General features: G+C 36.1%; 1 protein-coding gene across 3 annotated transcripts in view; it reads left to right on the top strand.

The window, feature by feature from the left end:
* The window catches only part of LOC111153180 (protein inhibitor of activated STAT 1), a 118,923-nt gene that overhangs the window by 88,148 nt on the left and 13,427 nt on the right, over positions 1-17,348 (top strand). For all 3 annotated transcript variants that reach the window (XM_022512026.1, XM_022512024.1, XM_022512025.1), the window contains one exon: positions 9,626-9,699. In XM_022512026.1, coding sequence (XP_022367734.1) covers positions 9,626-9,699 — 74 coding nt within the window. The remainder of the gene's footprint in view (positions 1-9,625; positions 9,700-17,348) is intronic.

Consider the following 17,348-nt stretch of genomic DNA (forward strand, 5'->3'; position numbering starts at 1 on the left):
TAGTGGGATGGTAAAAATAATAACAAAGCAGTTTCTGTTCATCAATTATGTAAGCCTTGGACAAGTCACTGTCTTCTCTGAGTTTCAGGTTCCTCATATGTAACAAGAGGTTGTTACTACGTGACTTCTAAAGTTCCTCCAAAGTCTGGGCTCATAGTTATGAATAACTAGATGGTTCATAGTGTTGCGTAGAATTTGAGACGCAGAAAGGTCTGCAGATTAACCATTCTGGCCTCAGTTCTTGGGGTTGAAGGCCAGAGGTTAGCAGCCTTTCTCAGGAGGAGAACTAAGTTTTTCTGTTGTTCTCTTCTTTGTGAGAGATAGATTGTTTATGGATGGATTAATGGATGGGGCCGGACACAGGGAAACCAAACTTTTACAGGCAAGGATTAGATAGCTCCTCTTTAAGGATTCTTGATGTGAGTTGATTAATGAAACCCACTCTCAGATTTGTAGTTAGGCACACTCTCGTGAAAAAACTAAAGTAGTAAGGCCAGCTTTCCTCTCACTTTCCTCTGTGGCATAGCTTTTATCTTATTATGCTAACCTGTTTCTGTGCCAGAGTAAAAGATCCCACCACCTCTGACTAGCAGTATACCCTCAATAGTTCATTGGAGGACTTTTCTGTATTAAAAGAACCCTTTTTAAAATGCAAATAATCCTGAGTCAAGAGGAGTACACTTTTGGCTAATGTCTGTGTAGACATTCCTCAGAAGACTGTGGAGAGCTAGAATGACAGCACTGGTTTGGGATCTAGGGGAGAGGAAGCACCAGTGGGCAGGGACAAAGAAGAAAAGGGACAGACATCTGCTCTGAAGGAGAGTGCAAGAGAAGGAATTTTTTTTCCACACTTGCTGAAGTCCGTCCCTGGTCATTCACTGGAGAATCTTTATATTTGCCATATAGCTATAGAATCTCATCTAATCAAAGAGTTACGGAATTATGTGAGCTTGTGTAGAAAAAGTAATACCAAGAAATAAGGCAGATGAGAATGTTATATTTAATAATAATAGTAGTAGTAAGGCAAACCGTTTTTCCTCAAGCTGTTCACTCTTCTTCATTTGTAGTTGTAGCACCATCTGGAGGGAGAGTAGGAAGGTGAGCCTAATATTATTTTATTTTCTGGAAGGAACCAGTATTAGTCACTATTCAGCAGCAGAAACTTCTTAATTCAAAGGCTGTATATTTCATCTCTGATACAGTGTTGGAAGTGAAGAGTAGTAGCAGAGTGGGTGAGATTTTTGTGGCAGTTTATGTCTTATCTTACTTATTGGCCTGGAGAACCAATAAAACATTAATTTGGATCCTACTAGTAAGACATTCATTGTAATTAATTAAAGAACAGATTGTTTGCCTTTATACTATCTATAAAGAAATAACTTTCTGAGTAAATTAATTGTGTAATTAAAAGAGTGTATAAAACAACTTGACAGAAGAAAACGTTGACAGGTTTTTCCAGATATTTTTGAAAAATAAGTTTGCCTAAAAGTATATTTACTGTAAGACCTTCTTAATCTTATTAGTAAATTTTGCTGGCGGAGTTGTATTCATCAAATCATGCACTATTATGGTCTTGAAAGAATAAACAGTAATATTGAGACTTTTCACAGAGACATCTGCTCTGATTCTTTGGATTTAATAGATTTTTGTCTTGTGATTTCTGCCTTTTTGTAGAGTTTGTCCCCTCTATCGCAAAGGCAGGCCTTCACAAATTTTTGGTCATGTTCCTGTCTCCTCTCCTTCTTTCCTACAGCAGTCACTTTAAACCCTGGCCATAGTTTACTCAAACACTACTCCCCCTCTCTCCGTGTGCTACCCCTGCAAGAAAATTAGGGCTACAAGATGGGAATTCTCTCAAACGCCCATTTCTTCCTTAATCCTAGTGCCACCATAACTGCTTTTCACCTTATCTACACTTGCACCTATCCTTACTTACTCTCTTCAGTCTCAGGAGGAAATGTCCCTTTTTCTGCTCAGAGTTAATCTTTTATTCATTTATTCTTCTCATTCAAGAAATTATATTAAGAGTCTACAGTGTTCCAGGCACAGGAGAATATAGCATTAAACAAGACACACACCGTCTCTGCATCCCTTGGAAGTTTGCAGTCTTGTGGGAAAGACAGAATTAAGTGATTGAATGAGTCATTAATGAATTACAGTTGTGACATGTGCCTTAAAGAAGAAAGACAGGGAATTCTGGAGGTAACAACAGAAGAACATAGTCCTCTCTGGTGCTGTGAAGTTTAAGACAAGATTAGAAGGGTGAGGAGGAGTTAAGCCCCAAGATGAGAGGGGAATATGCCATGAGACAGGTCAGTGGAGCTAGAGAAGAGAGAACAAAGGAGAACGGTGGCCAGAGAGATAGCCATGGGGTGAGTTCACATAGGTAGATGGTAGATACAGGTAGATACAGTTCATAAAGGTAGATAATAGAAAACCCTGAAAAGATTTTTAAGCAGAGTGACATGATCAGATTTGGGCAATAAGAAGGTTGCTCTGCCAACTGAATTGAAGAGAGGCTGGCCTGATACGATGAGTCCAGTTAGGAACCTGTTGTCCAGGAAAGAGGTGATGGTGTCTTGAACAGACGTAATGGTGATGGTCATAGAGGTTGATGGCTTGAGAACTGGTGAAGGGTAGCAGTGGTGGCGGATTACATGCGGGGAGTGAAGGAAAAGGAAAAGTCAAGGAGCAGTTACATGATAGTGCCATTTGCCGAAATGGAAAACAGTTTGGAAAAGATTGAGATACAGAGGAAAGATCAGACTGTATGTTCACACTAGTATTTGAGATGTCTGAGACATCCAGGTGGAGATGCTCAGAAGCAGTGTTTTAAGACCTCGCTGATTTATCTGCTGTCTGTCCCTCTATAAAACTCTTCCTGTTAGCCTTCCCTATCAGGTCTTTTTCATCCTTTAAAAAATATAAAAACAAGCTATTCTCTACTCTAGATAGAGCTCTGTGCCCCTCCTGTTGTCCTCATCCTACTTTCTTCAAAGAGTGGTCTACACTTGCTATCTACCTCCTCACTGCAACCCATTGTGCTCTTTTAACTCCAATCTTTCCACTGATGTCACTACTGACAGTCTGATTGCCAAATTTAAACTTTTTTTCCAGTTTTCATCTTAGATATTTTTGCTTCATTTCCTACCAACCACTTTCTCCTTGAAAGTCTCTTCTCTATTTCTTCTCAATTAGCTGCCTTCAGTGGATTCTTTTGAGGGAAGCATCCTAAATGTTTGTTTTCCCTGAGGTGTCATCCCTGGTCCACTTTTCTGCATACTTTACCTAGGGATAATCACATCTAGTCTTATGGTTTAAATTAGCATGAACTCTCCCAACACCTTCATCCCAGACTTTCCCCTGAACTTCAAATACAGATATGTATAGCTAGCTAACTGCCTTAACTGGAACATTCCACTGGTTCCTCAGATTCAATTATTTAAAACCAAACTCAACGAATCCTATCAAACTTCCACCCTAAATATTTCTCATCCATCTTCTCTCTCTCTACCATTGCTGCCCTCATTTAAGTGCTCATATTCTGCCATTGTTTAAAAAACCTATTCTAAAATAATATATCCCTCTTCATTCTTGTCCCCTCTTCATATCTCTCTCATGGTAGCAACCTAAGTGATTAATGCAGATCTAATCTTACTATTTCCTTGCAATTCCATAGCTTCTTAACATCGGTGAAGTAGAAACACCCAACTTTGTTAGCATGACAGATGCAGCTTTCCCTGAAGCGGCACCTGCTTACTACTTCCCAGGGTCATCTGTATTTACCCTTCTTCTTAAATCCCATAAATACTGAATTCTTTTATGTACTGCTCTGCTAGTGTTGCTCTCTGTGCCTCTGAACTTCCCTCTTCTTTGCCTGACTCCAGTTATCCTTCCGGTTTCACTTTTTCCAGGAGGCATCTCGGCACCCTGGAAGTGGGTGAGTTGACTTTGAGCCAGCTCCCTGAACACATTTAGATTAGAGCACATTACACTGCAGATGCATCTTTGAATTCCTAGCGCACAGTTCCTGGTGCATGGTAGATTTCTGTTAAGGTAAACTGATTAAAAGAGATGTAGAACAAAAATCTGGCTTCTGTGCCTCTGTTTCCTTGCCTATAAAATGAAGTATTGGCCTTAATGTGTTCAGGTGTTTACAGCCTTAAAGTTCTAAAAGGATGACTATAAAATAACTGATATTAAGGAATGATAGAAATTATTAGAAATATTAGGGGAAAAAAAAGTAAACCACAAGAAATAGATCTGTGATTATGGAAATATCATCCCTTTGCACCGACCCGTGTGGTAGCTACCAGCATTATGTGGCTCTTGAGCTCTGAAATGTGGCCAGTGCATCTGAGGAACTGAATTTTAAACTATATTTAATTTTAATTTAAATATAGCCATGTGTGACTGAATAATGGCTAACTCATAGGTCATGACAACAGAGGTTTTTAACAGAGTAAATGTGACTTGCTATAACTTTATTATAGGTCATATAATAAAATACTGTTACCACTGCCCTCATAGTGGCACAGGAAAACTTTAATTCCCGGAAGACTTCCAACACATTGGTTGATGTTGCAGGGTAAATATTATGATTTATCTTTATTTTTTACTCCCTTGTCCACACGTCATAAGGATTTGCTTACTTTATTTTTCCTCACTTTCTTGTGATGAAATTTAACATGGTGATTCTCCCCTCTTTCTCTTCTTTTTTTGGGGGTTATGTTTCTTGAAGTTTAGTTTACAAAAGTAAAAATTCACCTTTTTAATTGTACAGTTTGTTGAGTTTTATAGGTGCATTGAATCCTGAACCACTGCCACAATCAAAATACAGAACATCCTTCATCCCAGAAAGTTCCCCTGTGGCCTTTGGCCATTCATCTCATCTCCTTATTCCCAGTTCCGTAACCATTGATGTGATTTCTGTCTCTGTAGTTTTGTCTTTTCTAAAATGTCAGCTATCTGAAGTCCTGAAGCATGTAGCGTTTTATGTTTGGCTCCTTTAACTTAGTAAATGCTTTTGAGGCTCGTCCGTGTAGGTTGTTCTTCTTTATTACTGAGTAGTTTTCCATTTATCTGTACCATCATTTGTTTATCCATTTATCAATCAGTGGACAGTTAGGTTACTTCCACTTTTGCATCATCACAAGCAAAGCTGCTAAAATATTTACATTTTGTGTATGGATATTCCAGTTTCGTAGACATATGTTTTTATTTCTCTTGGGTAAAGATTTAGGACTCAGATAATTGGGTTACATGAAATGTTATGGAAAACAGATTGGCAGTTTCTTAAAAAATGTATATGCCATTTGTGCATTCTTACCAACGATATATGGGATTTCAAGTTTTTCTCCATCCTCAGTAGTGCTTGGTATTGTCAGGCTGCTTTGATTCTTGGCTGTTCTGGTCAGTGTTTAGTAGTATCTCATTATAGTTTTAATTTGCATTTTCCTAATGACTAATGATATCTTTATAGCTTCTTTGAGGAAGCGTCTGTTTGGATCTTTTCCCCATGTCTTTTTATAGTTTGTACTTTTTGTATACTGTGAAGTCTTTGCCTAACCAACGTCACAAACATTTTTCTAGAGGTATTGCTTTTTTCGTTCTTAGATTTAGTTATGCAAATTATTTTGTTAATTTGTGTATATGACGCAAGGTGAGGTTAGAGATTCATTTTCCTCATATAGATACCCAGTTGTTCCAACATTTGCTGAAAAGACTACCTTTTTTGCCATTTAATTACCTTAAAAATCATTTGACCATAGATGTAGAATCTTATTTCTGGACTCTGTGATTTTCCATTGACCTATATGTCTATTCTTAGGGCAGTGCAGCAGTCTTGATTACTACAGCTTGATAGTAAGTCTTGAAGTCAGGTAGATTCTTCCAACTTTGTTTCTCAGAATTGTTTTGACTAAATCAACAATTCTAAGTCAGATATATAAAAAGATGATACAGTATGTCAACTATACTTCAGTTAAAATAAGAGATAATCAATAGCAACCAAATAGAGTTTATTCCAGGAATATTAGGTTCATACAATATGACTGAAAATCAATCAGTATAATTCACCTCAGCAAACTAAAAAAAAAAAAAAAAAGAAAGAAAGAAAGAAAGAAAAATCATATGATCATCTCAACATCTTAATAGGTGTGGAAGACACATCTGGTTAAACTTCAGTATCCATTGTGATAAAACTCTTAGCAAAGTAGAAGAGAAGGGAACTGTTTCAGCCTTGCCCTTGAGATCTTTTTTATATATATGTATATATTTTTAAAAGATTTTATTTACTTATTTGAGAGAGAGATCACAAGTAGGCAGAGAGACAGGCAGAGAGAGAGGGGGAAGCAGGCTCTCTGCTGAGCAGAGAGCCCAGGGCTAGATCCCAGGACCCTGAGACCATGACCTGAGCCACCCAGGCCTCCCTGCCCTTGGGATCTTAGCCAGCAAAATAAGGCAGGGGAAAAAAAGCATACAGATTAGAAACGCATAAATAATTACTGTCTTTATTCAAAGATGATTTCATTGTCTATGTAGAAAAAACATGAAGAATCTATTAAAAAGCTACTAGATGGGGCGCCTGGGTGGCTCAGTGGGTTAAGCCTCTGCCTTCGGCTCAGGTCATGATCTCAGGGTCCTGGGATCGAGCCCCACATCGGGCTCTCTGCTCAGCGGAGAGCCTGCTTCTCCCTCTCTCTCTGCCTGCCTCTCTGCCTGCTTGTGATCTCTCTCTCCGTCAAATAAATAAATAAAATCTTTAGGAAAAAAAAAACAAAACAAAACTGCTAGAGTGCAGATACCTGGTGGCTCAGTTAGGCATCTGCCTTTGGCTCAGGCTGTGATCCTAGAGTTCTGGGATTAAGTCTCCCATTAGGCTCCTGGCTCAGCAGGAGTCTGCTTCTCCCTCTGCCTACTGCTCTCCTTGCTTGTGCTCTCTCTCTCTCTCTCTCTCTATAGCTGACAAATAAATAAAATCTTTTTAAAAAAAAAAAAGGCGACTAGAGCTAATACATGAATTTAGCAAGTTGCAGAATACACAGTTAATTTATAAATATCAATTGTATTTCTGTTAGCACCGAACAACTAGAAAGTGAAATTCAAAAAACAAAGAATTTACTGTAACATCCAGAAATATGGAAGACTTAGGGATATGTCCCACAAAACCTGTGCAATATGTATATAATGAGAACTTCAAAACAATGCTAAGAGGAATTACAATAAAGCTTGAATAATAATGGGGAGATATATCTTGTTAATAGAGCAGAACACTTAGTATTGTAAGTGTTCTGGAGAGATGTCATTTCTCTCCAAATTGACCTATAGATTAAATTCAATCCAATCAAGATCCTAGTAGGATCTTTAAAAGTATCTTTACATGAAAGGATTGACTAAGATTGAGCCTATAATGGCAAAAGGAAAAGACAAAGCTTTTTTTTTTTAATGGAAAGTGGCAAGATTCTAAAATAATTTGTGAAAATTTTGCCATCTCTGAGAGGAAATGAATGTACAAATCATTTTAAGTAGCAGTAGCTAATATTTATTGAATATAATATTGGGTTATTTTAAAGCATTTTATATGTATAATCCTTAGAACATTGCTATCAGGTACTGTTACTCCTGTGACTTGGCTAACATCTGGATTCTAAGTTAGGCTGATTCTAAATCCTGTTGCCTCTTCTGTTTCAATTTCTCTGGGAAGTACTAACCACTGAACTTCGTTTTGCAAAGCATTGATACTATGGTCTGTGGTGTTCCTTCATTTAGATGGAAGTTTATCTAGATGAAATTTGGACTGTTCCCATTGCTGTGTATAGGGTGATGAAGGCATGCAGATGTTTAGTAATCACATTACAGTTCTGTTTAAATGTTTATATTGTATAGCGATTATTTGTTACCTTTAAAAGATACTGTTTGTTAAATGTATCTTTATAAGAAAGGATTGACTAAGATTGGGTCTGTAATGACACAGGTGTACTTTCTATAATTTACATATGATATTGTATAGCATAAGGGATGTGGTAACTATATTTTCCAAACTTAAACTCAGGGGTTTTATGCCTTTTCAGCTGCGAGAGGCAGCCTGTGAGTTCTAGAGATTTCAAATATTTGGAATCTCTGGGCCAAATGAAAATTACTTTTTACGCTGGCATCAGAGTCACTTCTGGAGCTTTTAAAAAACAACCCATTGGTGTTCCTTTTCCCTACTGCAGTTCAGTGGGCAATATAAGTTAGAAGACAGTAGGTAGTTCTGGTGTGTATCATGGTTGAGATTCACTAATTTATGGAAACAGAAGATCTAAAGTGTGGACCATCTTGGGGTACCTGGCTGGCTCAGTTGCAAGAAGAGCATGCAACTCTTGATCTCAGGGTTGTGAGTTTGAGCCCCACATTGGGAAATTATTTCAATAGGTAAAACTTCAAAAAATAAGTAAAATGTGGACCTCAAAAAAATTCAGATTACAATGATAGCTTTGTTTAATAAAGGTGGGACTCTTAATTCTCAGCACAATGGACATCTACTCTGAAATCATTCTTCCTTATCTGAGTACTTTTCTGTTCCCCATTTTCTTAATTCTGTATATAATATATATAATATTAACTCTCTCTGCCACCGCTCTGAAATTCTGTGATTGACTACATACACAGCCACTGTGCTTGGGCCCCACTTTACACAGACGTCAAAGGCAGTGTGGGACAATTTCTAAAATGATTGGAGTATTGCATTTAGGCATTTCCAGTCTCACTTCAGTGTTTGAGGTTTTCAGAAGTAACATATGCCTCAGGATTCCAGAAAGGATACAGGTCCTTGTTATATGAGACTGACAAAGTAACATTACTAATGCCTCCATTCTTAAGAACCACAGGAGGTTTGAGCTAAAAAGGCTTAGAGATTATCTAATGTGGGTTCTTATTTTGCTAGAAGCAAAATTAAGGTCAGAGAGGAAGACTGACTTGTCTAAGATAGCGTAATTAGTTTATGGGTAAATAAATATAAAACTAAATTATATGGGGAAAAAGCATTGAACTTTTTTCTTTTCATAATTTGAAAATAAAATTAATGTATTTTCATAATTTAAAAATAGAATAGACAAATAAAACTAATGTATTAACATATAAAATGTAATAATATATTTTATTATCTGAGCTTTGAAAAAACTTATAAATGTTAGTTGTATAGTCCATATTGATTGATTTCTTTTAAAATAATATTGGCATGAAAAATATTGGTCATAGTTTAGAAGAAAGAAAAACTTGATCCAGTTTCTTAGAGTTTATAAAAGGAAAAGTTTCCGCTATTAGTTGAATATGTCAGCTTACTGTAGAAATTTCCTTTATGTTACTGCAATGCAGTTTTTGTTCCATGAATGAGAAATAGGAAACTTACAGGAAATTTAGTCAGTCTATAGATATATGGTTATTTTTCTTTTGCTTATGATAGAAATTATAAACCATGTAATTATTTTTATCTTTACATTTAGTTAATTAAACAGATTATTTTTGAGTTCATTTTTTTTAATGGTTACTCATTTTAAGTTCCTTGTTCTTTTTCATGTTGCATCAGTGATGTATCTTTAATAAACATTTTCTGTTTGTGTGTTTTCTCTTCAATGAATGTCAGTTAAAGAGAAATTGACCGCGGATCCAGACAGTGAAATAGCTACAACCAGCCTAAGGGTTTCTCTCCTATGTCCAGTAAGTGTTAACTAATACTTGCTTTCCAAAAGATTCAACATACATTTTCCCCATTTTATGAAGTATTTCCAGTATTTGCAAAATGATGTTTACTTTTGAAATATGCCCACCTTTGTCACAGTTTCTGAAAAATAGAAAGACATTATTATTAATTAGTCATAGGATTTGGAATCTAACCAAATTTTTAAGACTGTAAAAATGTCCTACTCTTAGTAAGCTGTGTTTAAATATTGCTTATGATCAATGATTATCTCTCAGACTCAAGTGTAAATTCTTCAAATAAGGAATGGGTATTATTTTGGTATATTTATTAAAATTGAATTTTTAAAAATAGTATCCTTTTGAATAGAAATCTAGCTATGATTTACCCACACATTCAGTTTAACCATTTTGCCAACAATGACTACATTGTAAGAACCCACTAATTAAAAACTGTTCTATTTAGCCTGAATAACTGAATTGGTTATGCAGATAAAAATAACCTAGAAATATTTTTAAACCAGAAAAAGAGGTCAAAATCAGTTGTTTGTACAGTAAGGTCCAAAACATACCAAATGATTAAACTTGTAGTGAATAAGTTTTCCCAAAAAACGTGTTGTTAATGTTTATTTCTTAACCAGCATGGTGTTAAGTCCACCAGTTGTAGGAATGGTAATTGAATGTGGCTTTCATACAAAAATAAGTGAAAAAGTAGGAGTAAATTACTTTGACACTTTAATTACCTTTTGTTCTATAATTAATCAAATTAATCATATCTAAATTGGGGAGAAAGTATAAAGAATAAGAGGACACAGGTGTTTCCTGATTTGCCTGGATTATTCAGGCAGGCCTGATATTGAAAGTCTTTAATATTGAAATCTTCCTAATCTAAGATGAAGATGAAGTTATTGTATTCTTAAATAATTTAAACAGAAACTAAATTTTATTTATCCTACATCTTAGTCTTTTATAACTTATAAAATCTCAAACACAAGATGAAAAAGTCTTTAGCTCACAAATTAGTTTATAGTACTATATTTGATGTAGCTCTTAAAAAAACCTTTTTGTTTTATAATACTGCTAAGAGAATCCCTATTTTTTATCAGGCTTTTATAAAATTATAGAAATACAGTGGAGTGAATAAAATCCCCCAAATACTATCATTTTGTATAGATCCTTCTATCTTTTTATTCCTTATACTAGCCAGACTTTTTCTTAAGAAAAATATTTTGATTCTAGCCTTTTTAATGTTGTTATTAAAATTCTTCCCAAATATAGATGCAATCATTGGCAGAACTGAAAGGAGAAATAGAAAGCAACACAATAATAGTAGAAGACTTGATACCCCACTTTCAGTTATGAATAGAATAACCAGACAGAAAGTCACTAAAGAAGCAGAAGGCTTAAACACTATAGACCAATTCACCATATGTGTGTGTGTGTGTGTGTGTGTGTGTATATATATATATATATACATATATATATGTAATACTCCATACAACAACAGCAGATTACACATTCTTCTCAAGTGCACATGGAACATTTTTCAGTATAGACCACAAAACAAGACTTAACAAGTTTAAGTCATACAAAGTATCTTCTTTGACCACAGTGGGATGAAACTAGAAGTCAACAGCAGAAGGAAAACAGGAAAATCCACAAATAGGTGGAAATTAAACAACAAACTCTTAAACAGCCAAAGAAGTTATCACAAGGGATTTAAAAATGGAGACAAATGAAAAAACAAAACAAAACAAAACAATACAACAAAACTTACGGGATGCAGCAAAAGCAGTAGGAAGAGGGAAGTTTATAGCAGTTAATACTTACATTAAAAAAGAAAGATCTCAAATTAACAACCTAATGTTATCCTCAAGATTCTAGAAAAAGAAAAACAAACTAAACCCAAAGTCAGCAGAAGGAAGGAAATAACAAAGATTAACACAGAGATAAATGAAACAGAGAATATAAAAACAATAAGAAAAAAGCAATGAGACCAAGAGTTAGTTTTTCAAAAAGATCAACAAGATTGATAAACCTTTAGCTAGACTAAGAAAAAAGAAGGGAGACTCCAATAGCTAAAATTAGAAATGAAAGAGAAGATACTACAACTGATGAACTGATAAAACAGAAATATATAAGATTATAAGAGACTACTATAAACAGTTATATGCCAACAAACTGGATAACTTAAAAGTTAAAGTATATTTAACACCAATCATTTTCAAACTCTTCCAAAGAATTGAAGAGCAGGGAATACTCTAAAACTCATTCTCTGAAGCCAGCATTATCCTGATCCCCAAATCAGACAAAACCAAACAACTAAAAAAAATCACACATCATGACCAAGTGGGATTTGTAGCTGGAATATAAAGATGGTTCAGCATACAAAAAGTCAATCAGTGTGGGGCGGCTGGATGGTTAAGCATCTGCTTTGGGCTCAGGTCATGATCTCCAGGTCTTGGGATTGAGCCCCATGGCAAGCTCCCTGCTCACCAGGGAGTCTACTTCTCCCTCTCCCTGTGTCCCTCCCCACTATTCACACACACAATATTCTCTCTCAAATAAATAAAATCTTTTTTTTTTTTAAATCAATGTAATAATGCCACATTAACAAAACGAAGGACAAAACCCACATGATTGTCTTAGTGGATGCAGGAAAAGCATTTTGCAAAGTTCAGTACTCTTTCATCATAAAAACACTCAACTCACTAGGGGTGGAAGGAAGCTTCAGCATCATAATAAAAGCCATATAGAAAAAGCTGACAGCAAACATGATACTCAAGAAGACAAGAATGCTCACCCTCACCACTGCTATTCCACATAGTACTAGAAATTCTGGCCAGAGCAATTATGCAAGAAGAAGAAATAAGACATACAAATTGGAAAGGAAGTACAATGATCTCTGTTTGTAGATGGCATGATCTTTTTATGTAGAAAACCCTACAGATTCCACAAAAAAACAAAATAGAGTTGCAGGATACAAAATCAAAATACAAATTTAGTTGTGTTTCTAAACATTAACAATGAACAATCCAGAATGGAAATTAAGAAAACAGTCCCATTTACAATAGCATCAAAAAGAATAAAATACTTGGGAATAACTTTAGCCAAGGAAACAAAAGATTGGCACACTGAAAACTGTAAAACATTGCTGAAAGAATTAAAGACATAAATAAATGGAACGACATCCCAGGTTCATGGATTGGGAGGCTCAATATTATTAAAATATCTATAGGGGCGCCTGGGTGGCTCAGTGGGTTAAAGCCTCTGCCTTCGGCTCGGGTCATGATCCCAGAGTCCTGGGATCGAGCCCCCCATCGGGCTCTCTGCTCAGCGGGGAGCCTGCTTCCTCATCTCTCTCTGCCTGTCTCTCTACCTACTTGTGATCTCTGTCAAATGAATAAATAAAAAAATCTTTAAAAAAAAAATATACTACCCAAAGTGATTTAAAGATTCAGTGCAATCCCTATCAAAATCCCAGTGGCATTTTTTATTTTGCAGAAATAGAGAAAAGAGTCCTAAAATTCCTGTGGAATCTCAAAGGACCCCATAGAGCCAAAAGCAATATTTTAAAGAGCAAGTTTGAGCCCTCACATTCCCTGATTTCAAAACATACTACACAGCAACAGTAATTAAGATGGTGTGATAATGGACATAAAGATAGATATTGTAGGGGCGCCTGAGTGGCTCAGTGGGTTAAGCCTTTGCCTTCGGCTCAGGTCATGATCCCAGAGTCCTGGGATCAAGCCCTTCATAGTGCTCTCTACTCAGCGGGGAGCCTGCTTCCCCCTCTCTCTCTGCCTGCCTCTCTGCCTACTTGTGATCAATCTCTCTCTCTGTCAAATAAACAAATAAAATCTTAAAAAAAAAAAAAAAGATAATGTAGACTAATGGAAGAGAATGGAGAACCTAGAAACAAACTCTTGCATTTATGGGCCAAGTTACCTTTCAACAAGTGTGCTGGGACTACACAAGGGGGAAAACAGCCTCTTCAATAGATGGTGCTGAGAAAAACTAGATATCCACATGCAAAAAAAGGAATTTGCGCCCTTACTTTATACCACATGCGAAAGAGAACTCAAAATGAATTAAAGACCTAAAACGTAAGACCTTAAATTTTTAAACTCCTAGAAGAAAATATAGGGGGATAGCTTCATTGAATTTCACAGTGATTTATTGGACATAACACCAAAAGCATTTGCACAAAAGCAAAAATGGACAAGTGGACTAGACCAAACTTAAAAACTTCTGCATGTCAAAAAAAAAATAATGAGAGTGAAAAGACAACCTATGGCTTAGGAGAAGATAGTTGCAAATCAGATATCTGATAAGGTATTTACAACATAAGAAACTTCAACTCAACAACAATAATAAACAACCTGATTAAAACATGGGCAGAGGACTTGAGTAGACGTTTTTCCAAAGAAGATTTACAAGTTGCCAAAAAACATGGAAGGATGTTCTACATTGCTAATCACTAAGGAAATGCAAATCAAATCAGCATGGGTTTTCACTTCAGACCTGTCAAGATGGCCACTATCAGGGGCGCCTGGGTGGCTCAGTGGGTTAAAGCCTCTGCTTTCGGCTCGGGTCATGATCCCGGGGTCCTGGGATCGAACCCCACATCGGGCTCTCTGCTCGGCGGGGAGCCTGCTTCCTCCTCTCTCTCTGCCTGCCTCTCTGCCTACTTGTGATCTCTGTCTGTCAAATAAATAAATAAAATCTTAAAAAAAAAAAAAAATCCCAAGTGTTGGTGAGGGCAGAGACACTGGAACCCTTATTTTATATCCCCCCCCCCCCCCCCCCCCCCCCCATTGGTGGGGATATAAAATGCTGCAGCCATTGTGAAAAACAGTGTGGAAGTTTCTCTAAGAAAGTAAAAATAGGTTTACCGTACGGTCCGGCAATTTCTTTGTTGGGTATATATCCAAAAGAATTCAAAGCAGGATCTCAAAGAGAAAATTTGCACAGGCATGTTCATTACAACGTTCATAATAGCCAAGAGATAGAAACAGCCCAGATGTACATTGATGAAAGGATAAAAGAAAACGTGGTAAATACATAACAGTGGAGTACTATGCGCCATTTAAAAAGAAAACCCTGTCATACGCTACAACACGGGATGAACCTTTAAATCATTCTGATAAGCAAATAAGCCAGTCACAAAAACATAAACACTACAGTTCCACTCATAAGAAGTGTCTAAAGCAGTCAGAATCATAGAAACAGAAAATAAAAGGTGGTTACCAAGGACTGAGAGGAGGAGGAATTAGTGTTATGGTATGGAGTTTCAGTGTTACAAAATGAAAAAGCTTGAGAAATCTCTTACACAATAACATGAATATACTTAACACTACTGAACTGCATGCTTAAAAATGGATAAGGTGGAAAATTTAATGTTACATGATTTTTTTTACCACAATAAAAAGATACAGGCCGCAGAGTCACGCAGTAAGTTCTTAAGTAACCAGATAAATGTTTTGTTGTTCTTTTTTTTTTTTTTAGAAATATTATTTATTTTTGTGAGTGTACAAGCAGAGGGAGAAGCAGGCTCCCCACCGAGCAGGGATCTTGATGCATGACTCAATCCCAGGACCTTGAGATGATGACCTGAGCTAAAGGCAGACGTATAACCCAGGCCCCCACCAGATAAATGTCGTACAGATTATGGTGCAAAGGAAGCTGACATTTTGTTAACACTTTAACATTTTTAACAGCTCAAAGACCAAATAAGTGGAAGATAGAAAGAAGACAAAGATTAAAAAAAAGCAAAACAAAAAAAGATATCCTACTTATTCTACCCCCTTCCCTCAAGCCCTTATTTATGTATTTTCCTCCTCCATGTGATTTCTTGCCATCCCATTCCATTATACAATACCAGTTCAGAGACTGAGAAGTTTAGAAAAGTACAGAAGCTTCATTTTCCATAATCACAGGAGGAAGTCTTGTTTTTCTTGAATATCCTTTTAAAAGCGTTTACAGTTGTTCTAATATATGTGATGTTTGTATCATTAGATGAAGCATTTATTCATAGAGATAAGCACTGTAATACAAATCTTGATGTTTTTACTTCTAGAACTAGTTTTGAACTTCATAGTTCAGGTGATCTCTTTATCAGAAAATGTTAATCATGTTTTGCTTCTCACACCTCTTAAGTTAGTGGGCCATCTTTAATTTTCTTACCATATTGCCTGTTTCCTCCCTTTTTAGTTGCAACAGCCATCTGCTTTTAAAATTCAGATCACAGAAAAAAACAACTCTAAATACATATAATCCATAATTATAATACTTTTATAGATTTCTGTTTGGCTAAAGGGAAAATCCCTTTACAATTATTCTGGAATCTAGGCAATATATTTTAGGTACGTTTTTATTCTAAAAAGTAAAACTTGGTGATGACAACTCATCTATATATCAAATTTATAGAATAATAAAAGAGATTTGTTCCCTCTGAAATATGTAAATATGACGTCTGACTGTGCATTTGAATTACCCTTGTTTTGATACACACAGCTCAAAATAAATGAGTTTCTGTTGTTTGTGTGCCATTTAGCTAAAGGCAATGAAAATAATTAGAAATGGTTTTGCTCTTTGGGAATTTTTTTAGTTCTGATTTATTAAAAATACAGCTGGAAGAGGATCGCCTGGATGACTCAGTTGGTTGAGTGTCTGACTCTTGGTTTCGGCTCAGGTCATGATCTCAGGGTTGTGAGATCGAGCCCCACGTCCCTGCATCCTCCCTGCATCTGGCTTCATGCTCAGTGGGGAGTCTGCTTGGGATTCCTCCTCTTCCCCCACCCCCACCCCCCGCTTGTGCACTCTCTCTCTTTCTCTAAAATGAATAAATCTTTAAAAAAAAAAATACAGCTGGGAGAATGTTTGAGAACCTACTTTGAGAGATATTTATTCCTCAGACCTATGAATTTCAATAAAAATGACTTGGAATTGGTAGAAGAAAAAAATTCCTTGGAAATTCATTTATGAAATATTGATGATAATGAAGTGAAATTATTCTTGATATTACTATTCCTTTTTATAAGGAAAAAATACATATTATTGACTTTTTAAGGTCCTTTTGTTATAAGCTATAAACATACCTAGATAGGGTGTTTTCTCCTGCAGCATGCTCAGTTACTAAATAGTACTATTATATGTTACAGTAAGGTTAGTGGCATTGAAAGACTTGTTTAGGGGCTGACTTCAGAGTGTTTGTTTGCAAATGATGTAAATATCCACATATCCTGAAAAGGGAAATGGGCATGATAATGATAAGATGAAGATGTTGTTTAGAACTCTGCTTTTCTCCTAATAGCATGTTGGAGAAATCCATTTCCATTTGTAGATAAGTATTTAGGATTTAGAGATTGTTTTTAAAATCAGAACTATGAGGAGTATTATCACATAACACTTAGTGATTCTTTGAAGCAAAGCATTTCTGTGACAGCTAATCAACAGTGCATTTGGAAGTGAACTTTTCCTTTCTTTACCCATTTATAAATGTCTTTCCTGCATCCTTCGTGTAGCAGTGTTCATTAAAGACTCTGGGTAAATTTGTCAGTGTGGCTGATCATAAGGGCTTGAGAGTAGCCCTCTCACCAAAAAGATGAGCTGACAAGGGAGGATTAGAGGGAGGAATGTCTGTGAGATGATTGTTTAGAGAATAACTG

This window comes from Enhydra lutris, unplaced genomic scaffold, assembly GCF_002288905.1.
Source record: "Enhydra lutris kenyoni isolate GAN:26980312 unplaced genomic scaffold, ASM228890v2 scaffoldscaffold31, whole genome shotgun sequence".
Lineage (NCBI taxonomy): Eukaryota > Metazoa > Chordata > Mammalia > Carnivora > Mustelidae > Enhydra > Enhydra lutris.